General features: G+C 46.6%; 1 protein-coding gene across 8 annotated transcripts in view; it reads right to left on the reverse strand.

Annotated features, from left to right (window-relative positions):
* Nucleotides 1-6,442: 6,442 nt before the first annotated feature.
* GBF1 (golgi brefeldin A resistant guanine nucleotide exchange factor 1) overlaps nt 6,443-24,824 on the reverse strand; it is a 122,514-nt gene continuing 104,132 nt past the window's right edge. For 4 of the 8 annotated variants that reach the window (XM_041742253.1, XM_041742244.1, XM_041742217.1 and 1 more), the window contains 26 exons: nt 24,438-24,627; nt 23,138-23,278; nt 22,722-22,810; nt 21,265-21,467; nt 20,673-20,796; nt 20,257-20,382; nt 19,906-19,988; nt 19,016-19,252; nt 18,395-18,488; nt 17,853-18,029; nt 17,458-17,522; nt 17,251-17,374; nt 17,005-17,076; nt 16,771-16,865; nt 16,376-16,529; nt 12,259-12,484; nt 11,588-11,748; nt 11,208-11,454; nt 10,894-11,087; nt 9,334-9,484; nt 9,103-9,233; nt 8,797-8,898; nt 8,406-8,519; nt 8,075-8,255; nt 7,782-7,910; nt 6,443-7,292 (listed from right to left, as the gene is read on the reverse strand). In XM_041742253.1, coding sequence (XP_041598187.1) covers nt 7,012-7,292; nt 7,782-7,910; nt 8,075-8,255; nt 8,406-8,519; nt 8,797-8,898; nt 9,103-9,233; nt 9,334-9,484; nt 10,894-11,087; nt 11,208-11,454; nt 11,588-11,748; nt 12,259-12,484; nt 16,376-16,529; nt 16,771-16,865; nt 17,005-17,076; nt 17,251-17,374; nt 17,458-17,522; nt 17,853-18,029; nt 18,395-18,488; nt 19,016-19,252; nt 19,906-19,988; nt 20,257-20,382; nt 20,673-20,796; nt 21,265-21,467; nt 22,722-22,810; nt 23,138-23,278; nt 24,438-24,627 — 3,891 coding nt within the window. In that variant the 3' untranslated portion in view covers nt 6,443-7,011. Of the gene's footprint in view, nt 7,293-7,781; nt 7,911-8,074; nt 8,256-8,405; nt 8,520-8,796; nt 8,899-9,102; nt 9,234-9,333; nt 9,485-10,881; nt 11,088-11,207; nt 11,455-11,587; nt 11,749-12,258; nt 12,485-16,375; nt 16,530-16,770; nt 16,866-17,004; nt 17,077-17,250; nt 17,375-17,457; nt 17,523-17,852; nt 18,030-18,394; nt 18,489-19,015; nt 19,253-19,905; nt 19,989-20,256; nt 20,383-20,672; nt 20,797-21,264; nt 21,468-22,721; nt 22,811-23,137; nt 23,279-24,437; nt 24,628-24,824 lie in introns of all 8 variants that reach the window. The other 4 variants (XM_041742237.1, XM_041742227.1, XM_041742203.1 and 1 more) reach the window with 1 other exon arrangement.

Genomic DNA, 24,824 nt, shown 5'->3' on the forward strand with positions numbered 1-24,824 from the left:
TTAGAATTGAAAAGGCATCCAAAATCTTAAACAGTTCCAACTTCCTCCAATGTAGGAAATTACCTTTTATAGAGCTTCCAACCCCGCTTGAACACTTTCAGTGGCAACAAGATCAGCACTGGACTTCATAAAATACTGACTCTGAGGCTGAATATCTGTGATAGGTGGAGTCCTGGTAGAACACAGGTTTTGTTTCAGTTTTTTTTTTTTTTTTAAGATTTTTAATTTATTTATGAGAGAGAAGAGAGAGAGAGAGAGGCAGAGACACAGACAGCGGGAGAAGCAGGCTCCATGCAGGGAGCCTGACATGGGACTGGATCCCGAGTCTCCAAGATCAGGCCGTGGGCTGAAGTTGGCGCTAAACCGTTGAGCCACCTGGGCTGCCCTGTTTCAGATTTTTCAAGCAATTTGCCCGTGACCTTTTTTTTTTTTTTTAAGATTTAAAAAAAAAATGATTTATTTATTTATTTATGATAGACATAGAGAGAGAGAGAGACAGGCAGAGGGAGGGAGAAGCAGGCTCCATGCCGGGAGCCCGATGTGGGACTCAATCCCGGGGTTCCAGGGCTCCAGGATCACGCCCTGGGCCAAAGGCAGGCGCCAAACCGCTGAGCCACTCAGGGATCCCCAAGATTTTTTTTTTTAATTCATTTGAGAGCGAGAGAGTGAGACCACTGGCAGGAGGGGAGCAGAAGGAGAGGGAGAAGCAGGCTCCCGGCTGAGCAGGGAGCTCTATGCCAGGCTCTATCTCAGAATGCAGAGATCATAACCTGATCTGAAGGCAGAAGATCAAGGACTGCACTACCCAGGGGCATCTGCCCTTGACCTTAATAATGGAATTACGGGCCTGCATAGGTCAGCATGAGAGGTAGATTGTTATGGCCTTTGATATAAGCTATTTCCTGTTACTTCCCCTTCCTCTTCCTCTTGCTGGCAAATGGAATGTGGCAGGTACTGTGTTAAGGTTCTATCAGTATAAGTTCTTATTTTTCCTCCCAACAATGCTTGGAGGTAAATATCTTTACTGATGAAGAAATTAAGGCTCAGAGAGGTGAGGTAGTGACCCAATACAAAGCTAGAAAGGGATAGAATCAGAATTCAAAATACGCAGTCCATTAATTCTAGGATGAAGCTCTTCCTTAAACTGATATAAAACAAGGTAGGCCTTTCCATCCCACTGTGAGCCTCTCAAGTGAATAAGATACCACCAAAATTTTTGCTGAAATACGGGGATATTCTCTACTACATTTTCTTGGTAAATCAGATCCTTAATCCTTGAATTAAAACAATTGAGGTGGGGATCCCTGGGTGGCACAGCGGTTTAGCGCCTGCCTTTGGCCCAGGGCGCAATCCTGGAGACCCGGGATCGAGTCCCACGTCAGGCTCCCGGTGCATGGAGCCTGTGTCTCTGCCTCTCTCTCTCTCTCTCTCTCTTGTGACTATCATAAATAATAATAATCAAAAAAAAATTGAGGTTAGTTTGGTATACCCCAACTTCATGAGCCTGTGCTGGTTACCAACGATCACAACCATCCTTTTAAAGTACTCATAAATTACCATCTGGAATTGGCATGAATCTTCCAATCTCCACAACTGCCTCTAAAAGAGCCCTTAAAGGTTGAACTATTTTTAGTTATAAGATTCTGAGCTGTAATTTATCTGAAGATTTTTTTAAGGTTTTATTTATTTATTCTTGAGAGACACAGAGAGAGAGAGAGACAGAGACATAGGCAGAGGGAGAAACAGGCTCCCGTGAGGAGCCCAATGCGGGACTCGATCCCAGGATTCTGAGATTACGCCCTGACCCAAAGGCAGACTTAACCACTGAGCCACCCAGGTATCCCTATCTGAAGATTTTTATTTATTTTATTTTATTTTTTTAAGATTTTTATTTATTCATAGGGACACACACACACAGAGAAAGGCAGAGATTCAGGCAGAGGGAGAAGCAGGCTCCATGCAGGGAGCCTGACATGGGACTGGATCCCGGGCCTCCAGGATCACACCCCAGGCTGCAGGTGGCGCTAAACCGCTGCGCCACAGGGACTGCCCTGAAGATTTTTTTTTTTTTTTTTTTTTTTTTTTTTTAATTTATGATAGAGAGAGAGAGAGAGAAAGGCAGAGATATAGGCAGAGAGAGAAGCAGGCTCCATGCACCGGGAGCCCGACGTGGGATTCCATCCTGGGTCTCCAGGATCGCGCCCTGGGCCAAAGGCAGGCGCTAAACCGCTGTGCCACCTAGGGATCCCTGCCCTGAAGATTTTTTTTTTTAATTTTTATTTATTTATGACAGTCACACAGAGAGAGAGAGAGAGAGGCAGAGACACAGGCAGAGGGAGAAGCAGGCTCCATGCACCGGGAGCCTGACGTGGGATTCGATCCAGGGTCTCCAGGATCGCGCCCTGGGGCAAAGGCAGGCGCTAAACCGCTGCGCCACCCAGGGATCCCTGCCCTGAAGATTTTTAAAGAAGAAAAACTATTATAAAAATTTTAAGCTTAGGGCACCTGAATGTCTCAATTAAGTGTCTGCCTTCTGCTCAGGTCCTGATCCAAGGGTCCGGGGATTGAGCCTTGCATTGGGCTCCCTGCTCAGCAGGGAGTCTGCTTTTCTCTCTTCCGCTGCCTCCTCACCCCTTTTGTGCTCCCTCTCTCATAAATAAATAAATAAATAAATAAATAAATAAATATTTAAAAAATTTTTCCCCAAACATATAGAATAGTATGATGAACCCCCATATATCCATCAGTCAGCTTCAACAATTCCCAGTGTTGGGCCTGGAGATTTTAACTGATTCATAGTAGTTTGTCAGTTGCTGTAGCCTTATCTCTCTGGAATTAAGAAACGTCTTCATTGTTATTCCACTAATTTCCAGCCTAATGATGGAAACAGCCTCTCTGTTTCTGTACCTAGCCCTAGCGCTACACCTGGTCCAAAGCAGAGGTACCATAAATTCACTCCATTCATTCACCAACAGTGAGGACCTACTCTAGAAAGCAATGTCCTTGTTTGTAGATAAAAATCAAATGGATTGTATCAGTTAGTGATAAGTGCTAGCAGAAAAATTAACTAGGCAAGGAGGTAGCAACAAGGTTTTTCTTTGTAGCAGTGGAGGGAAGGCTTCCCTAATGAGGCAATGTTTGAACAGTGACTTGAAAAAAAGTGAGGGAGGGAGTGATGTGGATATCTAGGGGAAACACATTCCAGGAGGAGGGACTAGCAGTGTAAATTATCAATACAAATGTGTTTGGTTTATTTGAGGAAGAGCAAGAAGCTTAGGAAGGTGAGATAAAGTAAGAACTTTGGACTTTTTTTTTCTTAAAGATTTTGTTATTTATTCATAGAGACACACAGAGAGAGAGAGGCAGAGACACAGGCTCCATACAGGAAGCCCGATGTGGGATTCGATCCTGGGTCTCCAGGATCGCACCCCAGGCTGCAGGTGGCGCTAAACCGCTGTGCCACCGGGGCTGCCCTTTGGATTCTTTTTAAAAAGATTTTATTTATTTATTCATGATACACACACACACACACACAGAGGGGCAGAGACACAGGCAGAGGGAGAAGCAGGCTCCATGCAGGGAGCCTGACATGGGACTGGATCCCGGGCCTCCAGGATCAGGCCCTGGGCTGAAGGTGGCGCTAAACCGCTGAGCCACCTGGGCTGCCCTGGACTCACTCTGTTCTGAATGAGATGTAAAGCCTTTAGATGGTTTTGAGCAGTGGAGTGAAACTGATAGGCCTTTTATTTTATTTATTTTTTTTTATAGATTTGTTAATTTAGAGAGAGCAAAAGCAAGAGTGAGCAAGCAGAAGGAACAAGGGGAGACGGGCAGATTCTGCACTGGTCACAGAGCCCCATGTGAGGCCCAATCTCACAATCCCCAAATCATGAACTGAGCTGAAATCAAGAGTCAGGAAGCCAACCAACTGAGCCATCTAGGTGTCCCAATATGACATGTTTTATTTTTATTTTTTACTTTTTTTTCAATATGACATGTTTTAAAAAAGATACACTTGACTGCTGTGTGGAGAGAAGAGTACAGGACTGGAATGAAGGAGGGGGCCCAGTGGTACAAAAGATGGTGGCTTAGACTTGAGTGATAGTGGGTGAAGATGATGAGAAGTAGTCACATTGCAGATACATTTGAATGATAGGATCAACAAGACTTGCCAAGGAATTGGATGTAGGATATAAGCAGGGATGGGGTAGGTTTGGCATGAGAACCTGGAAGAATGAAGTTGTTCTTTAGTAACATGGGGCATGGTGGCGGGGGAGCAGAATTGTGTGTGGGGGGGGAAATCAAGAATTTTTCCTTTTAAGTTTGTTATAATTAAGAGCCTATGAGGCCTGCAAGTTGAGATGATGAGGACAAAAAGTCAATGTAATGGATGGTATTTAAAGTCTTAACAGTAGACAACATGACCCAGCAATTGAGTGTGGAGAAAGAATTTGAGGACCAAGAGTAGCCCTCAGGTGTTCTAATGTCCACAGGCTGTGGAGATGAATGAGGAGCCAACAAAATAAATTTATTTTTTTATTTTTTATTTATTTATGATAGTCACAGAGAGAGAGAGAGGGAGGCGCAGAGACACAGGCAGAGGGAGAAGCAGGCTCCATGCACCGGGAGCCCGACGTGGGACTCGATCCCGGGTCCCCAGGATTGGGCCCCCAGGATTGCACCCTGGGCCAAAGGCAGGCGCCAAACCGCTGCGCCACCCAGGGATCCCCCAACAAAAGAAATTTAAAAGGCATGGCCAGTGAGGTAGAGGAAAGCTAGTCTCTCAGGAGCCAAGTGAGGGTACTTGAACTAAAATTCTTTCCCCTCAGCTGAAGTCCAGGGACTAAGTGGTTCCTGCTTACTCGTGGCCACTCGTCTCTCAAGCAGTGAATCCTGAACAAAAGTAAAAACCCAAGGGTTCAAATATCCACATTTTTTGTTGTTCCTAGCATTTTGGGAGGATAGGGTGAAGTGTGTGTCCCTTGTAGCTAATTCTGTAATTCATCCTTCCTGTCATTATGTACTTAGGAAATTCACATTTATTCTTGGTTGTACATTTCTTTCCAGTTTTTTAGTCAACTCTTAACTCACTAGGTAATAACCTTCTTCAGATGCTCAACCTTTTATTATTTATTTAAAAGCTTTATTTGTATTTATTTGAGAGAAAGCGAGAACAAGAGATATATCACAGAGGGAGAGGGAGAAGCAGATTCCCCACCGAGCAGGGAACCTGACACAGGGCTTGATCCCACGACCAGGAGATCATGATCTAAGCTGAAGGCAGAGGCTTGACCAACTGAGTCAGTCACCCAGGAGCCCCTCAACCTTTTATTTCTTAAGGGAAGCTATGGAAAATTAGCTTTGAAGGGTTTCTATACCACCACCGCCACTTTTAAATTGTTTTAGTATCACAGGAAATGCCATGATGAGGTTTAGTGAGGCAGACCTGGAACTTGGCCTCTTTGAACCCACTGCCTCATCCATAAGAGGAGTAAACACCTCTACACAGTTGTCTGGGCAATGCACTTACTATTTTTTTTTTTTTTTGCACTTACTATTGATACATATAAGTGCTCCAACAATGTTACTTCTCCGCATTAGGGTCTTAGGTCTTTAGCTTTCCTCTGGACGTTTTGAAATGGAGAGGGTGAAAAAAAAATGGAGAGGGTGAGTGCCCCTAAATCTCCATGGGGGAGGCCAGCTGGTAATACAACAGGTAGTACCACTCCCTTGCCTCTCCCTAGAGAGGGAGGGGGCTACTGTGGAGGAGGAAGCCAAGACATGTAGATGTTTCAACTGGGAAAGCTTCATACATAGCATTTTGCATCCCACCCACAGTGCCTCAGCAGAACAGAAACCACACTGCCTGCCCATGTATACTTCCACTTGTCTTACCCTGACACAAAGAGGAAAAAGTGGAGGGCTTCCCCAATCATGTTTCAGTAACTGAGATGGAGACTATAGAGCAGGACAAAATTGTCCATCCTCAGTCTGGGGCCAAAATGAATGCCCTGTGCCCAGAAATACACAATCATAGCTGTGGACAAGATGGCTTCCTTCCTAAGCCCCAAAGGCCCTCCTTTGTGCTCCTGACCATGAGGAACATCTGAGGGAAGACTTTTGAGTAACTACAGCTCAACTCTGGTTCACTTTCCCTGAGTCCAGTTTAGGCTGTCTCAAGTGTCAACCTTGGAGCAGTTAGGGAAGAGGACAAATAACCAAACCCCTGGTATATCCCTGGGGACAACAGCGCATTGCTATGGTGGTGATGGCAGCATTGGTGAAGGAATCCTGCTGGAGTCTGGCTGGCTGCTGGCCTGTGGTCACATGGGCCAGACTGTTGGTAGGCTCAGCCTCACTTCTGTTCATGCAAGGCCCAAGCCCTGGGTACCCCAGTAACAGATGCCCATAAGCTCAAAAAGGAAACCAGAGTGAAAGGCAATGACATTGATACTAAGACATTTATTACATCATAAAAAGTCCATTGTTGTCCTGTTTTTCCATATGTACATGTTCCTGTGCGTAGTCCCTCTGTCCAGCCCCACCTGCCAACCCTCCATGGTACCAATCAACTTTCCAAACTAACTAATCAATAAAAGAGGAAGAACTGGAGGAGATGGCCCAGCGCTGATGAGAGTGGAGATGGGAGAGGGACACAAAGTGCAGAGTGGTTGGCTTGGCTCTCAACGCCTGACCACAGGCAGGAGGAGCACGAGGATGGGCACTGTAGGGTTGGCTCACAGATGCCTCTCCAGGGCTGCCAGGTTGCAGGTGATATCCCTGAGAGTGTTCTCAGGTTAGAGCCCCCAGGAATGGAGAGCAGAGGAAGAAGTTCCCCCAGCCTGATTATGGGTTTCAGGCTATAAAACTTCTCTTTTTCAGGTCTCCATCCAAGTGGCAGCAACAGCAGCTCAGGCTGGGCCTGAAAAGTTTGTGCCCTGGGGACAGCTGGAAGGGTGGCTGGGGACAGCCTGGTAGGAAGTACTGGTCCTGATCTCTGAGGGGCCTGCCTTAGTTGACCTCGGAGGTGGGCATTGGGTCTGTGGGGCGGGGTGTGGCCAGGAGGGGCACTGGTGAAGTGGCCTCTATGAGAGCAGGGTTGAGGATGATTGGTAGAGTCATGGGTGGTACGCCCACCTGCAATGGGGAGGCCAAGGGCTGCAGGATCAGTGGAGGCTGAGCCAGAGGAGGAGGCCCATCTGGAGTAGGGCTCAGTCTGTTGGGGCTAGATGCCACTGGTGATCCAGGAGAGCTGCTGTTGGCAGGTCGAGGGCCCTCAGGCTTCTCGAAGTCTACAGGGAGAGCAAGGGGCTGGTCACACTCCTTCATATTCCCCAGCTGGTTTACCTAACTTCTGCTCCTCCCCATTCCTGTGAGCAAAATGACCTCTGCTAGTCTAAGCAGTTGGGAATCTCCCCTTGAAACTCATTTAGATATCTAGCTATCTTCTATCTACCTTCTACCTTCTTTGCTGTACCTCCAGTCAGGTTAGTTCTGGTCTGATCTTTACTAGAATCTGCCCTTTACTAGAAAGGGCAACCTTTGCATATTTATTCCAAGTTCTTGATCTGGCCCCTCTTTCCAAATCTGAAAATCTCAAGCAGATAGCCTATTTGATCCTGCCATTTCCCACAGGAAGAGCAGGCAACCAAAATACTCTGGTTCCCTTCTTCCCCTGGCTCACAGCCCATGCTCAGCAGCAATCCCAAACTACCCTGGGCCTCCTCTTAGGCTTCCTATTTCCTGTTCAACACCCAGGAGACTAGCTCAAAAGGACTCACCACAGGCCCCCAGCTCAGAAGGCATCTCTGGGGGAGGTGGATGGCCAGGTGTCCTTGTGTCTCCAGCAGCAGGAGTCATGTGGGCTGAGGCCAGAGGTTTTTGGGCATGTGGCTCCATTGGCATGGGGTCTGGGAAGGGCAGAAAAACCAGATGGCAGCTCTTAGTGCTTCCTTTCAAGCGTAGCCCTGGCTACCCATCAATCTTCCCACTGACGGGAGTACAGAGAACTGATTTTTAGCTCTAGACTCTTTGATGTGGACTCTCTTTAATAAAGTTGAACTAAGCCTCCTACCCTGGATGACAGTCTGCTTGAAGAGCTCATCTCGTAGGTGGGGCAGAAAACAGTCAATGCGCTCCCAGGTGATCTCCCAGAGGGCTGAGGGGCTGCCTCCTCGGGCATCTGCATTGTGGAAAATCTCTGCTGTGTCCATCACCAGGAGCATGTTCTTCAGAGACTCAGGAATGGCCTCTGACTGTAGATGGCAGTGGGACCATGTGAATAGGAAAGAGGGCATCCAAGGGATATGGTAAGGAGGAGGCAGCCACCAAGGAAAAAAACGCATGTCTTCCCAGGAGGTGGGAGAGGAAACAGGCAGTGGGAGTCAGGCTGAGGTAGAACATACCAGTAAGTCACTGGATCCTGCATGCATATACTTGTCCATGAAGTCCAGGATGGTCAGCCAGAGGGCCGCAAAGGTAGAGAGTGACAGCAGTGGAGACAGGTGCTGCAGGAAGACCTAAGGCCCACCAGCCCGTTTCAGTGAAGGGTCAGAGCTGTCTGCATCCTTCCCTAAGGCTGGGAGGCAAGCCTGCCCTATCTTGCATGGGAATCCTAAATCAGAGATTCTTTCGAATTCCAGAATCCTCCCAGGTCCCTGGGTCCTGTTAAGTCTCCATAGCTGGGGTCCTGAGCACCCACATTGCATCTCTAGGTCCTAGCAGAACCCCTAGCTTCCGTCCTCACAGAAAGGCAGGTGTGGGAAGAGTGGGTAAGTGAGGGTGGTGAGCAGGTACCTTAGACAGCAGTGTGGAAGCCCTCATTCGAGTCTCCTCCATCCCACCCACATCTGCAGGGCTGATGTTCTCCAAGAGTTTGGTCAGTAGAGGAAACAGCACCTGGTGGGTAAAGAGCCAATGTCTTCCTAACAGGGTCAGTTGGCAGCCTTGCTCCAAGGTAGCCAGGGGCTGGGGTGGATGAGCATAGAGTAGAAGGAAAGGTAGGAATGTAGATGGAGGATTGACATTAGGGGCTCTTCAGGCTGCCCAGTTCTCCCTGTCTTAAGGATTTGAACTTTACCGTAAGACTAGAGGAAGTCCCACCTTGTTAAAACAGGACTCCCACTCCAGGGCATCTAGCTTCTGCAGATCATGTACCAGTAGTGCTCGTTGCAGATAAGTCAGTGCTTGCATCCGCACCTGGCGCCGGGCATCACAGCACAAGCAGGCAATGCCTAAGAGTGAAAACAGGCTCAGGATCCTTTAGACATCCTGATCCTGGTACTTCCCAAGTTCCACCTCTGCCCCTGCCCTGCCTGCTCCCCTAAGGTTTACCCTGCAGTAACGGACACCAGCAGTGGGCCCACAGGGTACGTGAATCCGCTTCGATCTTCCGGCCACCTGTCTCTAGGTGGCGCTGTTCCTCCGCCCACGAGCTGTAGATAGAGGCTGCTCGCGTGTGCAGGGTGTGCATCAGATCTAACAACTGGGGTCACAGGAGGGGCAGGTTATGAGTTGGAGTAAGGTCTGGTGGATGCCCCCTCAACACTGTCCCTGGCTGAATCCTCAAGGGAGCCCCTAGTACCAGTCACACCATACTCCACTCCTCTCACCCCTCTTTTTTTTTTTTCAAGATTTTATTTATTCATTCATGAGACACACACACACAAAAACACACACACACACACACACACACACACACACACACGGGGGAGGGGGGACACAGGCAGAAGGAGAAGCAGGCTTCCTTCAAGGAGCCCAATGTGGGACTCGATCCCAGATCCGGGGATCAGGCCCTGAGCCCAAGGCAGACGCTCAACTGCTGACCCACCCCTCTTTTCTCCTCAGCTTCATGAACTGGTTGCCCCTGCCAGCCAGTGTTTCCCAGAGTTGGGAGAGACATAAGGAGGTGTGAGGAATGAGTGTTTCATAACAATGAATTGGGGTGCCTGCGTGGTCAGTGGTTGAGTGTCTGCCTTCGGCTCAGGTCATGATCCCAGGGTCCTGGGACTGATTGAGTCCTGCATCGGGCTCCTCACAGGGAGCCTGCCTCTCTCTCTGCCTATGTCTCTGCCTCTCTCTGTGTGTCTCTCATGAGTAAATAGATGACAAATAAAGCCTTATCTCGTTAATTTCATTTTAAAAACAAAGCAAACTTTAGTTGCACAGGCTTTGGTGGGCAATAATGTCTAGTCAGCTTTAATAATTTTTTTGTTTTCGGGATCCCTGGGCGGCGCAGCGGTTTAGCGCCTGCCTTTGGCCCAGGGCGCGATCCTGGAGACCCGGGATCGAATCCCACGTTGGGCTCCCGGTGCATGAGCCTGCTTCTCCCTCTGCCTATGTCTCTACCTCTCTCTCTCTCTCTCTGTGTGTGTGTGACTATCATAAATAAATAAAAATTAAAAAAAAAAAAACTTAATAATTTTTTGTTTTCATCATTTTTCTAAGGTTATTCTATTTAAGGCAATTAGTTCTCTATTTAGTGATATGAAGTCTGTTTGTAAAATAAATTTTATATATCTTGAACAAAGAATAACTCTGGAAGGACAAGAAACTGGTGGCAGTGTCTACCTCCAGGGAGGGGGAACTTAGCAGCTGGGGGCAGGAATGGAATAGGACTTACTTTTATCTGTTTACCCTTTTATACTTCTGAACTTGTACCACATGCATACACTACTTATTCAAAATATAAATATTAAATATTAAACAAACAAAAACTTACAACAGGTGGTCTTGGATAGGAGAACATTGTGGAAGCAGTGGACAAGGGCCTAGGTTGGAAAACATAAGCCCTTCCTCTAAGCCCTGGCTGTCCCTAGCCCTGCCTATCCTCCCAATGTCAGGGGCAGGAAGAGGAGAGGAAGTAAAGGATGCCATACTTACGTCCTGACTGACCTGTAAAGACACCGTATGGTAGCTGGCAGGCACCCCTTCATCCTCATCATCGTCACTATGCCCACCCCGAGTGGCATGTTGGCCGGAGGTTCGAGGCCGCCGAAGCACTGAACCTTCCTTGGATTTCTTCTTGAAGCGGTTTCCTTTGCTGTCATATTTGTGACTCTTGCCACGTTTCTCCTGGGACTTGCACCCTGAGCAGAGGCAGATCCAGGTCACATTTCTACATAGACACAAATGGCCTACCTTTCCTCCCTTTCCCCCAGTATATTCACATAGCTACTCCCCTGCTGCCCCTTCATTGGGTAACCCACCGCCATTCAGACTGGCCTCCACAAAGATACGGAGAGTCTTCACGCAGAGCTCAAAGTTGTCAGGTGTAATGTGGGCAGCATCACGCACAATGAAGGACAGAGATTCTACACATTTAAGCAGGGACTTAGTGTCGTGTGGCCCGAGGTCCAGCCCCACTGTTAGGCTGTACTGATTGACCAGGGGTGAAGGGCCTAGCCGGCTGGGCCCAGGACCTGGCTTGGAGTTATCAATGTCATCCTTCCCCACCTGAAAAGTACAAAGAGTTGCTGGGAAGCCAGACTTGAGGCTGATCTTCCCTCAGATGCCCTCTTGGAGGAACATGAATCTTTCCCACAGGCCAATGAGGGAAGACTCATCCACTGCCCATATGCTCACTTACCACTAACCAGCCGCTGTTGACTACATCAGCATCAGTGGCTGATCGGTGGATCTTGCCAGGCCTGCAATGGTCAGCATAGACCTCCGAGTCAGAAGTGTATCCTCGGTCCAGGCTCACATCATTCTGATGGTAGGATGGGAGTTCGCTGTCTGATTGGGCCCCTGAGACAGGAGAGAGAAGGGCAGAGTCAGGGTGGAAATGGGGACACTGGGATGAGGGATGATTTCAGTTCTGAGAAATAGGTGCTGAAGCCTGGTCTCTCCTCTTTCTTGGTCCAGCTTTGTTTCAACCCTGTCAGCAGGGTGCTGAAGGATGGTCGGGACAGATTCTCTTGACCAAATGGGGCAGTAGGCTAATTTGGGCTCCTGATGGCATCTAGTAGCAGCTGTCAGGGCATGGGGGTGGTGGTGAGGACATAGTTTCTGAGAAACAGTCCTCAGGACAGTAGGAAGGCTGGGGTCATAGCCATCTATGTTGCTTTGTAGCCTTCATACTGTTTAACCTGGGAAAAGCCAGTGGCTATAGGAAGCTCTGGAAGCACATGGTGGAAGCCAGGGGTGTTTGTTTAATCTGCTAAACACAATAACCTATTATTTTGTTTTCCTGTCTCAACCCCCAGGGCCATAACTATTTATCTGCCAATCAGAGAGTCTCCCTGGAAAAGGGCTTACCCGCATCAGGTGCTTCAGCCCTGGCTGTGGCCTGCAGGGCAGCTGGAGGCTTTACACCTGAGCCAATGCATTCCAGCAGTGTGAAGAGAGTGGCCCAGTCATCACCTGAGTGGATGTTGGCTGCGTTGGTCTTAAGAAGTTCATGGAGCCCATAGGCTACCTGGTGACTGACTCGGGACAGCACGCTGGGCTTCATTAGTAGCAAAATACGCAGGGAGAGCAGCACCTGGGTAAGTGGGGAGCAGGAAGTGGGCACTTAGCTTCTTTAGAATCCTTCCCCACCAGTTTCCTTAGGCCACTGAGCATGGTTTGGCTAGGACCCACCTAAGAATACTGCTGCTGGTCTTTTCTTTTCTCAGGGTTTTTTTTTTTTTTTTTAAGATTTTATTTGAGAGAGAGAGAGTGCGAACAAGCGAGCGAGCCAGAGAGCATGAGCAGAGGGAATGGCAGAGGGAGAAGGAGAAGCAGGCTCCCCAATAAGTAGGAAACCCAACATGGGGCTTGATCCTAGGACCCTGGGATCATGATCTGAGCTGAAGGCAGATGCTTAACTGACTGAGCCAGCCAGGCACCTCCTTCTTTTCAGTTTAATTAAAATTCTTATTGAGCTATAGATTTTTTTTTTTTTTGCTCTGCTTAATGGTCACATTACGTAAAACTCTAGTATGTAAAAAAAATAGTATATGATAACAGTGATACTGATATTGATACAATCCACTGATTTTATTCAGGTTTCCCCAGCTTTACATTACTAATATATGTACGCCTATACATATTAAGTTCTACACAATTTTTTTTAAAATTTTTGTTGAATTTTATTTTATTTTTTTTTATTTTATTTTTTTTTATTTATGATAGTCACAGAGAGAGAGAGAGAGGCAGAGACACAGGCAGAGGGAGAAGCAGGCTCCATGCACCGGGAGCCCGATGTGGGATTCGATCCCGGGTCTCCAGGATCGCGCCCTGGGCCAAAGGCAGGCGCCAAACCGCTGCGCCACCCAGGGATCCCAGTTCTACACAATTTAATCACCTAATTTTAGGTTTGTGTATCCTTAACTAGTCAAGATGTCAAATGGTTCTACCACCAAGGATTTTCCTCACATTGCCCTTAAAAACACACCTGCCTTTTTTTTTTTTTTTTAAAGATTTTATTTATCCATTCATGAGAGACACACAGAGAGAGACAGAGACATTGGCAGAGGGAGAAGCAGCCTCCTTGCGGGGAGCCCAATGCGGGACTTGATCCCAGGACCCCAAGATCACAACCTGAGCCCAAGACAGATGCTCAACCAATGAGCCACCCAGATGCTCACACTTACCTCTTTTTGCCCCCAACCCTAACCCCTGGCAATCTGTCCATAACTTCTAAAATTCTGTCATTTCAAAATGTTATTTAAATGAAATTATATAATATATAGCCTTTGAGATTGGCTTTTTTCACTCAGCATAATTCCTTGGAGACGCATCCAAGCTGTTACCAATAGTTTGTTGCTTTGATTGCCAAACAGAATTCCATGGTATACATGTAACACAGTTTAACCATTTACTTGTTTAAAATCATCTGTGCTGATTCCAGTTTTTGGCTACCACAAATAAAGCTCCTATGAACATTCATGAATAGGTTTTTATGAGAAAGTAAGCTGTAATGTCTCTGGGATAAATGCCTCAGAGTGCAACTGCTGGATTGTGTGGGTAACATGTTTAGTTCTATTAAGAAACTGCTAAGAGAGGGGCTGTACCATTTTACAGCCACTCAGTATTTCATTTCATTAAAGCACTTGTTTTGTTTTCTTAAAGATTTTATTTATTTATTCATGAGAGACACACACACAAAGAGAGAGAGAGAGAGGCAGAGACACAGGCAGAGGGAGAAGCAGGCTCCATGCAGAGAGCCCGACGTGGGACTCAATCCCAGGTGTGGGACTCGATCCCAGGTCCTCAGGATCGTACCCTGGGCTTAAGGCAAGTGCTAAACCGCCGAGCCACCCGGGCTGCCCACATTAAAGCACTTGTAAATGATATTGTGTTGTTGGTTTCATTTTCTTTTCCTTTTTTTTTTTTTTTTTTTTTTTAAGATTTGTTTATTTATTTGAGAGAGAGAGAAGTTGAGAAGGTGTGCACACAAGCAGGGGGAGCGGCTGGCAGAGGCAGAGGGAGGAACAGCAGGTTTCCTGCTGAGCAGGGAGCCCAATGTGGGGCTCAATTCCAGGACCCTGAGATCATGACCCAAGCTAAAACCAAGAGCTAGATGCTTAACAGACTGAACCACCCAGGTGCCCCTGAGTATAAGTTTTTAAAATTAACAAAGTCCAATTTACCAATTTTTCCTTTCATAGATTGTGTTTTTGGTGTTAAGTCTAAGAATTGTTTTCCTAGCTCCTGAAGATATTCTATGTTGCTTCCTAAAGGACATTCAAATCCATGATTCATTTTGAGGGCACATAGGTGGCTCAGTTGGTTAAGTATCTGACTCTTGATTTTGGCTCAAGTCATGATCTCAGGATCCTGAGATCCAGCCCTGTGTCAGGCTTGCTGCTCAGTGGGGAGTCTGCTTGATAGTCTCTCTTTCCATCTCCCTCTGCTTCTCCCCCCTACACGCTCACACATTCTTTCTCTCAAAATAAGTTTTCTTTAAAAAAAAATCTGATTCATTTTGAGTTAATTTTTCTATATGGTATGCAGCTTAGGTCAAGGTTCACTTGTTTGTTCCCCACCCACAAATTTCAATTGTTCTAGCAACTGAAAAGGCTATCCCTTCCTCCAGAATTGTTTTTGCACTTTTGCCAAAAAATTAGTTGAGCATCTCTGTGTAGGTCTATTTTTGGATTTTTTCTTCTGTTCCACTGACTTATGTGGCTGTCTCTTCACAAATACCAGATAGTCTTGATTACTGCAGCTATATAGTAAGCCTTAATAGCAGATGGAATGATTTCTCCCACTTTTTTCTTTTTCAAGATGTTTGGATATTCTAGGGCTTGTGCTTTTTAATCTAAATTTTAAAACAAGCCTAGCTCTACATAAAAACCTTGCTGGGATTTTCATGGAAATTGCATTAAACTTACAGATGAAGGGGAAAAACTGACATCTTTACTACCCTGAGTCTTCCAATCCATGAACATAGTATGCCTCTTCATTTATTTAGATCTTCTTTGATATCTTTCATTAGCGTTTTATAATTTTTACTGTATTTTAAATATTTTATTTATTCATGAGAGACACACAGAGAGAGGCAGAGACACAGGCACAGGGAGAAGCAGGCTCCCCACAAGGAGCCCAATGCGGGACTCGATCCTGGACCCTAGGATCATGCCCTGAGCCAAAGGAAGATGCTCAACCGCTGAGCCACCCAGGCATCCCACATTTTAGAATTTTTAGCAAAGAGATGCTATACATGTTTGTTAGGTGTATTTCTCAGTATTTCATTTCATTTGAAGCACTTGTAAATGATAGTGCCATTGGTTTCACTTTCTATACGTTCAGTGTTAGTATCTGGAAATGTGAATTTTTTTTAAGATACTGGGACTCTAACATTGTCTAGAATTTGTTACATTGTTATAAAAGCTCATGTGCATTTTTTTTAAAATTCAGATTTAAGTTAGTTAACATATAGTATTTGTTTGAGTAGAATATAGTGATTCATCACTTACATATAATATTCAGTGCTCATCATAAGTGCTCTTCTTACTGCCCATCATCCATTTAGATGATCCCCCACCTACCTCCCCTGTGAGGTGCTAATCTTATATCCTGTGACCTTGCTGAACTCACTTATTAGTTCTACGGTGGCTGTCTTTTATACTTGAGCCAAGAGATCTCAGGAGGGTCCTAAGCTTGAGAACCAGGAAAGCATGTATAGGGCGGAGAATGCCACAAGGCAGTAGCCATCCAGGCAGATTTACAGGAGCCTGCAGAGGTGCTAGGTATCAGCTTCATGCCTGAGGATCATTTTAGACTCATTCTTAAAGCCATCTGTTAGATTCCTCCAACTCTGTGGCAGGTCACTGGACTCATGCTATGGGGCACTAAACGTACTCTTTGTCTTAGGCCATGCCCACAACTGACATTATGGCTTTAGTCTCCTGCATACTTCCTGCCTTCTCAGTTGTACTCTGCTTACCTGGCCACTGATCTCTTCTCTTCGGAGTAGTCGAATGGCCAAGCGGAGCAGCCCCACCACTGCCCGCTCCACAAGGAAGCAGAAATCCTGTGCCTGGACACACAGGTGATATAGATGGTCTCGGACAGTCTGCCACACACAACCCACACGGTCCCTGAGGAACATAAGGGTGAAGACAGTTTCAGTTGGGGAGGCCACTGGGAAATAAGTCTCTCTTTTTGATCCAGGTTGGGCCTTACAGGGCTCATTGGCAGGCAGGTATAATGAATAAGCTTCTCCACTGCCTACAGCTTCATGTGCTTCTTGCCCCTAAAGCCCATTCAGCAGGATGGCTCCTGTCTTCCATCCCTTTGGCACAAGCCCAGTATGAGGCCTGCCTAAAGACTGCCTTCTACCTGTTCTCCAGCACAATCCTCAGCAGCATCTCTAGGCAGAAAGCAGCATCCTCCTCATCATATGTCTCTTCATCTGGCGTCACTGAGACCAGAGCCTAGAGTACAACAACAGGAAAGCATGGAGAAGCCAGCCACTGGCTGTGCCCTAACAGAAATTAAAGCAATCACCACTGTCTCCATCTTCCCTTCCAACACAGCCAGTCCTTTCATCTCTCTTCCCTCCTCATTCTGTACCTTCATGAGCTCCTGCAGTGACTCCAGCTGAAGGAACTTGCTTTCTGTGATCATCTTTTCTGGGTCACAATGCTAGAGGGGATGCAAGAGAGAGGGGGGGTCGGTGACAAGGACTGGAGGGAAGAGAATGTTCCCAAGAGCTAGAGCGAGAGGACAAAAGGAGTCAGCTCTGGTCATAAGCCCTAGATGATTCTACTCTTCAGTTCCTAGGGAAGCAGCTTATCAGGGGTAGGCAGAGGCAATTACCTTGATGCAGTCCAAGGCCGCTCTTTTGGCCTCTTGGTTCTCAGTGGATGGGCCCCGCACACTAGACTGCTCAGTACCACTTAGTGTCAGCCAGCTCACAAAGCTTAGCACTGTCGACTCTCCTCTGTAGAAAGAGTTCAAGCCTTGGTGAGCTCCATTGTTCTGATCCTCCCTCTCCAAGTCCTTTAACTTTTGATCTGCCCTTACCGGTTTGATGGTGTCTCCTCCCTCTGTAGAGAGATCTTGCCATTGGGATCCACAAAATCTTCTACCTGGAAAATCAGATCAAGAATAATTTCTTTCCACATGCCCTTTGCATTTCCTACTCTTCCATGCAAAGTTCTCTGGGTTTTTTTCCTATAGCTCAGTGCCCCACACTCCTGACTGGGCCCCCTACTGTTCATTACTGGCAATGGCTTATCTGGTTACTGGCCTTCTTTTACAGCTATCCTCTTGCCCAAGATCTGTGGTCTTACATTTAAGGTGTTTCTGGTAAGCTTTAGCAGTCACTGGGCCCAGTGTTACTCTCAACCAGTTCTATATGCAGATAGCACACATTTTATGAGCTTTTGCCTTGTCCGTTAATCTCCTACAAGAATTACCTCCACCATAGCTTTGGGAAGCAGTTGGGCTCGGAAGAGCTGCAGCATGGCTTCCATGATATTCTTCCAGCCCTCCCGCAGGATGTCACCATGACGATGGGCCAAATGGAATACTGTCTTGGCTGCAATGTGGGCTTTCGGGTTGCTTCCAAACACACTGGGCAGATTCTCAATAGACTGAAAAAGAAGATGAGAAAGGCTTAGGGTTTGGCGAATGTCTGGAAAGGAGATCTCTTAGGCCTTTACCTATAGTTCACTAAGAGTCCTTTTGCTTGCTCTGGTTCAATCTGCTCTAATACTGGTAGGAAGGGCTAACCTGGTTAAGGCCTTTCCCACTGTACATCTTCTCTCCCATCCCCACTGAATGAGGGGACACTATTCTCATCCTAGGGGCTATGAAACAGAAACGCCTAAGTGGTACTGTAGTCTAGAGGGAGTGAAGGAATATGCCGAGGAAAACAGCTCCACAGATAAGGATAGATTTATGGCTAAGAGAGGTCCTACTTTGGAACTCTAATTACACGGTTCTTGCCCCTGCTCACCTCACTGCTAAGAGCTGTGAATTTGCACAGAGATATGATGAGATTGTCAAACACATCGCTGAGGCCATAGTGGGCGGAGATCATGGCGCACTTCCTGTAATGTCACATTCCAGAAATAAGAGTGAGTCACTGGAAGTCCAGGCAGCCCTTCCAAGTCCCTGAAGAGGCTTACTTAGGATTCTTTCCCAGGATTCTTCCCCAATCAGTCCCAGGAAGAAGCCTTTTAGTCTTCAATCTATTTAAGACTGAGCTTTCCCTTGGGTGCTGGGTGGCTCAGTTGGTTAAGCATCTGCCTTAGGCTCAGGTCATGATCTCAGGGTCCTGGGATCCAGCCCTGCATTGGGCTCCCTGCTCAGCAGAGGTCTGCTTTTCCCTCTCTCTCTCTCTCTCTCCCCCCTCACCCAACTTGTGTGCACGCTTTCTCTCTCTCTCATGTGTGCTCTCTCTCAAATAAAATCTTAAAAAAAGAATATGATTTTCCAAGCTTCAGCCTCTTTCTAAAAACTCAGAGAAAACCCATTCTAACAAAAATATGAGTAGGAATCAGAAAGGCATGGAGGCAACCATGTTTGTGCCCAGACAGGTGAGAGGAGGTCAAGACCAAGGCCATAGCTGGGCTACCTGAAGCCTGAGATGGCTTTCTGGATAATTGTTTCCTCAAGGCTTTTGTCAAAGACATAAGAAAGGGCAGCAATAGTGGGGCCCCACGTCATGGTGAAGAGGTCAAGATCATAGCTGCCAGCAGGCACACGAAGGAATATGCCCTCTGGGGTGGCACCTCGATGAAGTAGCACATTCCACACATAGTTCTCCCGAACCAAGCCCGTCTGCTCTTCAGGCATCACAATTTCCTCATTCCTGTCAGGAGGTAAAGGAAAGTAGGTACACTGCTGTTAACCTGACTGGTTCCAAACTAGAACAACAGGTTTTGCCCATATTGGAACAATCCATCAATGAGAGGTCACCAAAAGTGCAGCTCAGTAGTCGGCTTCCCACCCACTAATGGGATCAGGGAGAAATAAAGGAAGTGCTCGATAATCCCCCATAATCTCAAAGCCCTGTCTCTTAACTGGGGCCGTTAGTTCTGTAGTGAGATCTCCATTCTTTCTGGGTATTAGAGGATGAACATTCCTTTTCTTATTTACAATAAAAAAAAAATAAGTGTCCCATCTCTGACCTCTGACCCAAACTTTGCCCTCCAGTGCCCATCCTGGATTTTCTACCAGCTTCAGAATACATTTTGTGAGCTGGACAGGAAAACCTAGTTGCTTTGGGTTCAGAAAATGGGCCCATGATATTCCACTTAGCAAAGGAAGTTTAGATCCTGGCTCAGTACTAGAGCTTCAGGCTTCTTTAAGGAAGAAATGGGAAGAGGGGCTGCCCAGCTGAGTCTCAAGGCTAAATCCAGGGCATAAGAATCATTGAAGTCTGATGCAACTCTAAAATCTGGAAAAGCAAGCAGTGTGTTTCTGCTTAAAAGAGATGCCGAACTATGCTCCAAAAATACTCACTTGATGGCATGGTACATGTCCTCCAGGATGTCTTGCTCAAAGTCCTTGCCTCCATTCACACCTTTTAGGTTTTTGCGAAACTCCTAGAGACAGGCCGATAAGCTTTTCCCCCCATGTGTCAATGCTGAAGCCCCACCTAAGGAACTCCTGGGTCTATGGTAAATAGGGTTTAGGAAACAGTAGTGAAAGAGCCCACCTCCCTAACCCGGTTCTTTTCCTGTATTGGCCAGCCCTCCCTGATTCCCTTGGACAAACTCTGTCCATTGTGCCTACTAAAAATGCCATGTATTTCCATCTATACCTCCAAAACTGTGCTGGACCCTCTCTGCCTTGGCTGGAATCCAAATTTACCTCTAGAGTCATGGGTGCATTCTGTTTGCGAACGTTGTGGTTGTGCTGGTCAGTATTAAGCAAGATGACAGCATAGGCCAGAGCAAAGCAGGCATCGCTATTGGCAAATGGGGAGCCATTACAATTCTGAAAAAGCAAAGACCCCACCTGTATCAATATACTTCTCTGCCCAATCAAACCTTCACTACCAACTCACTGACCAATGCTGGGTACATTTTCTTTCTGGGGGCTAACCAGCCAGAAAGTCCCCAATCTCTGGCCAACTCCTTAACAGAGCTGGTCTTTCTATCAAAAGCTTGCTGATGTTGCTCTCAGCCTTCTTAGGAGACAGCAGCTCGGTCCTTCAGTTGGAACTATAAAAATCTTCCAGTCAAATGAACCTGGGATGCCGGGCTCAGTCCTGCCACTCAACTCACCCTCCAGTGCTCTGTGAATGCCTCCAGCAACCTCTGGATGACTGGTGCTTCCCCAGGTAAGCGAAAGGCTTCCAGGTAGAGACGAAGAGCTTCATCCAGCCGCAGACCCTGAAAGCTGAAGGTGCTAGAGGAAAAGGAAGAGGGATAAAGAAGCTAAAGATCTATAAACTGGAAATGTTGGGCTCTGGTCCCTCTAACCTTCTCATACTGGAACAGAGGAGGCTGAAGGCAAAGGGGAACAATCTCGTGGTCATCTCTAACACAGACTAGAATCTGACAACTCCTAATTTAAGTACTTTCCACATCAGTGCATTTAGTGCATTCTTGCCTGGAAACCTCATCCACTGGAACTCTAACCTACCTGTGCTCAGGAACCCTGTTCTATCCCTTTGCAGTGCTCTCTATGCAGAATGGAATGGCTCCCCAAGCTATCTTGCTGGCGACTCTTTCAGGTCCAACAGACATAAATCATGGGAAGAGGAAGACTGTGTGACCTAGGTCACCAGCAGGAACTGACTGAGATTGTTTTGAGGGAGAGAAGCCTTGCCCTTTGATCACCAACTATATCCCCCATTTCTTGCAGTTTCCTCACCTCACAAAGCTCTCCAACAGGTCAATGTTTTTGCGGTCACTCACAAACTCTCCAATCATTTTCTTGTCCAGCCGAGGGTTCTCTCGGAGCCACTGGGCTACCTCTGTGTTGTCCATTGGGATGGTGAGGAGGCCTTTCTCCTGCAGAAACTGGATCCCTTTCTTTGGTTTCTGGTTGAACTGCTCTGTGCCAGTGATTAGCAGCTGGAGGAAAAATAGTAGAGGTGTCACAAGCTGCTCTGCTCCTAAATCAGACAAGGCCAGGCTGCATTCCATCACAGTGCACAGCTGGTCACATAAGGGGCTCCGAGGTTGTGGTTCTAAGTGACTCCAAAACTAAGGCTGGATCATACTGGCCCTAGCTTCCCCCAATCTTCATATCTAATTAGAACTGATTGAGAAATTGGGGTGCCTGGCCAGCTTAGTTGATAGAACATACAACTCTTGATTTCAGGGTTTAAGTTTGAACCCCACACTGGGAGTAGAGATTACTTAAAAATAAAATACAGAATTAAAAAAAAAAAATTGCACCATAAGGGGCACCTGGCTGGTTCAGTGGGTAGAACATGTGACTCCCAATCTTAGGGTCATGAGTTCAAGCCCCACATTGGGCATGGAGCCTACTTAAAAAAAGAAAGGAGAAGGAGGAGAAGGAGGAAAAGGAGGAGGAGGAGGAGAAAAAGAAAGAGGAGAAGGAAGAGGAGGAGGAGGAGGAGAAGAAGAACAACGAGCTGAGAGGCTCCTTTTCACTCATTTTCTGAGTTCTCACGATACATAGGGGCAGCTCCTGTCCCCCAACTTGGGGACCAGGAAAAAGTAGAAAAGAGACTAGAGAAGGTTCTCTCCTTTCCAGCTTTATAGTCACTCCAGCATTTGTTTATAAGCCTAGCTTGGATTTCCCTACTTTCTTCAGTTTCCCAGCTTTTAAGGACAAGGTGAACTCACTGATTGAGAACTCAACTTTTTGTCTGTCTAGTCACAGCCCTGCAATCAAGGGAACACATAAACCAAAGTCATTTAGGCCGACCATAAGAGGAAGAAAGGTTTAAAGAAAAGGTTTTCTTTGTTTAAAAAACATTTTTTTAAACTTTATTAAGGCACCAGATAAATGTCAATTCCCTTTCACTGCCAATCCTCACCCCAGAGCTTGAGATTACCAATAACCTCCACTGACCCACATGATACCAGGTCCCAGGCTCTTGTTATCACAAGTAACACTTGGCTGTCAAATAGAGCAGCATTTGCCCAGCGGCACACAATAGGGTATGCCTCATTACATGGTCTAGAAGTAAAGGGTTTCAAAGGAGAATGGGTGGTTGCTGAAGTCCCAACAAACATAAAGATTCACCTTGGGAAACCATTCAACGAGCTGCTAGACTCTTCCTTATCCTCTTTTGTAGGGTTTCTGTCCTAGGCAGAGGCAGGCAGAGGCTAAGCTCTGGGGATAGTTCTACATACCTTCTTTTTGTTTTTAATTTCAATCAGTTCCCGTGGATCTGGCAGGAGACAGGAAAATCGAGGTGGCTTCCGAGTAAACTTTTTGTCAGCTAGGAATGGGAGATGGGAGGAAGAAAAGGAAAAATCCTTAAGACCTCTTTTACCAGTATAATGGCTTTTGGAAGATTGCCAATATACTCTCTAGTGAAGGAGAAATGTCTTAGAAATTTTCTTGTCCTCATCAGTCTTCCACTTCCCTAGAAGTCCTATCTTCTTGGGCTCCAAATGTTTTATTTCCTCTCTCCAGGTTTGAGGGCATGGGTGAGCAGCCAAGGTTCACTCACATACTACCTAGGGTATCTGTGCCCCATTTCCCTCTGCTCTCCACCAGGCCCCCCGGTTGAGGGGGCTGAGGATCATCGACACCCAGTACCCACCCCCAGAGTCAGCAGCTTCCTCCAGATCACTGCATCCTGGCTTCCCATGTTCTGCTGGCAGCCGCCCTCCACCTGGCAGATGTAGACCTGGGATGTCTGCGGCTATGCCTACAGGTTTCGCATCGTTGGCTGCTCTCTCACCTGGTAAGACAGAAGAAGATAAATGAAGATGGGGTAGGAAACCAAGTAGAGCTGCAAGAGGAGTACTAGGCCAAGGAGACATGGATAGGTCTCACATAGACCCACATAGGTGACCAGCCCTGAACAGAACAAACCTAAGCCTAAATAAGTAGCCACTGTTCCAGGTTAGTTAAGCATTAGATTCTATAACTTAATAGAGATTACCTATTCCCATTCTCTGATCTTCTGCAAGTTCAGTCTCAAAGGGATGTCAGAGAAGATTAATTAGGGTGGAAGCGGATACTGGGATTGGGGAAAGGTAGGGCCTGGAGCTTTCAGGAACAGTAATCTAGGTTCTCTTTTCTCCCCATAAAGAAATAATAATACTCCTATGTTGTATATCTGAAACTAATGTAACATTGTATTTTAACTATGCTTTTATTTTTTAAAAGATTTTATTTATTTTAGAGAGAGAGAGACAGTACATAAGAGTGAGAGTGTGCACACGAAGAGGGGGAAGAATAAAGGGAGAGGGACAAGTAGACTCTGTGTTGAATGCAGAGCCCAATGCAGGGCTCGAGCCCATGGCTCTGAGATCATGACCTGAGCTGAAATCAAGACTCGGATGCTTAGCCAACTAAACCACCCAGGTGCCCCTGTTAACTATACTTTAATTAGATAATCATAATCATCATCATCATCATCATCATCACCACCACCATCATCATCATATAAGCAAGCTAAAGTGTGGAGGAGGAGAAAAGGACAAGTCCATGAGTCTTGCTAACCTGCCTGACCTATGATTCAAACCACCAAATCCTGGAATTGGGAGAGCCCCAGAGGAAGAAATATAAGGGAAGGAGAGAGGATTCAGTGAGTAGAGATGATAAACATAGAACTCTGGGATCCTCAGGGGCACCTGGGTAGCTTAGTCAGTTGAGTGTCTGCCTTCAGCTTGGGTCATGATCTCAGGGTCCTGGGATTGAGCCCCGTGTGAGGCTCCCTGTTCAGTGAGGAGTCTGTTTCTCTCTCTCCCTCTGACCTTCCTTCCTGCTTATGCTGAAAGAAAGAGAGAGAGAGAGAGACAGACAGACAGACAGACAGAGGGGAAGAAAGAGAAAATCAGTCTTAAAAAAAAAAAAAGAACTCTGGGATCCTCAAAGAAAGAAATGCCTCTCACTATTGCTGGATTCTCGGGTACCATCCACCGCCTCATAGCCAGATCTGGCTGCTTCTTTCTTCTCTTGCTGGGTAAGACTGTTGAGGACTTTGGCCTGGCAATGGGCCTCAGTGCTGTCAATCACTGTCAACAGGGCATCAAGAGACAGGAGGTGTGTTGTATAGAGCTGACCAGACACAGGGAAGGCATTCTGGAAAATAAACAGACCCAGTAGACCTGAGGTGAGAATACTTTACACTTTATCTTTTTCCAAAAACCCTGAAACCTCCTATAACTTCTACATTATCCTGAGAAAATGCCTTTCTTCTTCCTGTTCCCCAACTTTCAAGTGTTTCCCACCCTGCATATAGAATGCTTACTACTACCAGAGAGATTTCCTTAATAGAG

This window comes from Vulpes lagopus, chromosome 2, assembly GCF_018345385.1.
Source record: "Vulpes lagopus strain Blue_001 chromosome 2, ASM1834538v1, whole genome shotgun sequence".
NCBI classification, from domain to species: Eukaryota; Metazoa; Chordata; class Mammalia; order Carnivora; family Canidae; genus Vulpes; species Vulpes lagopus.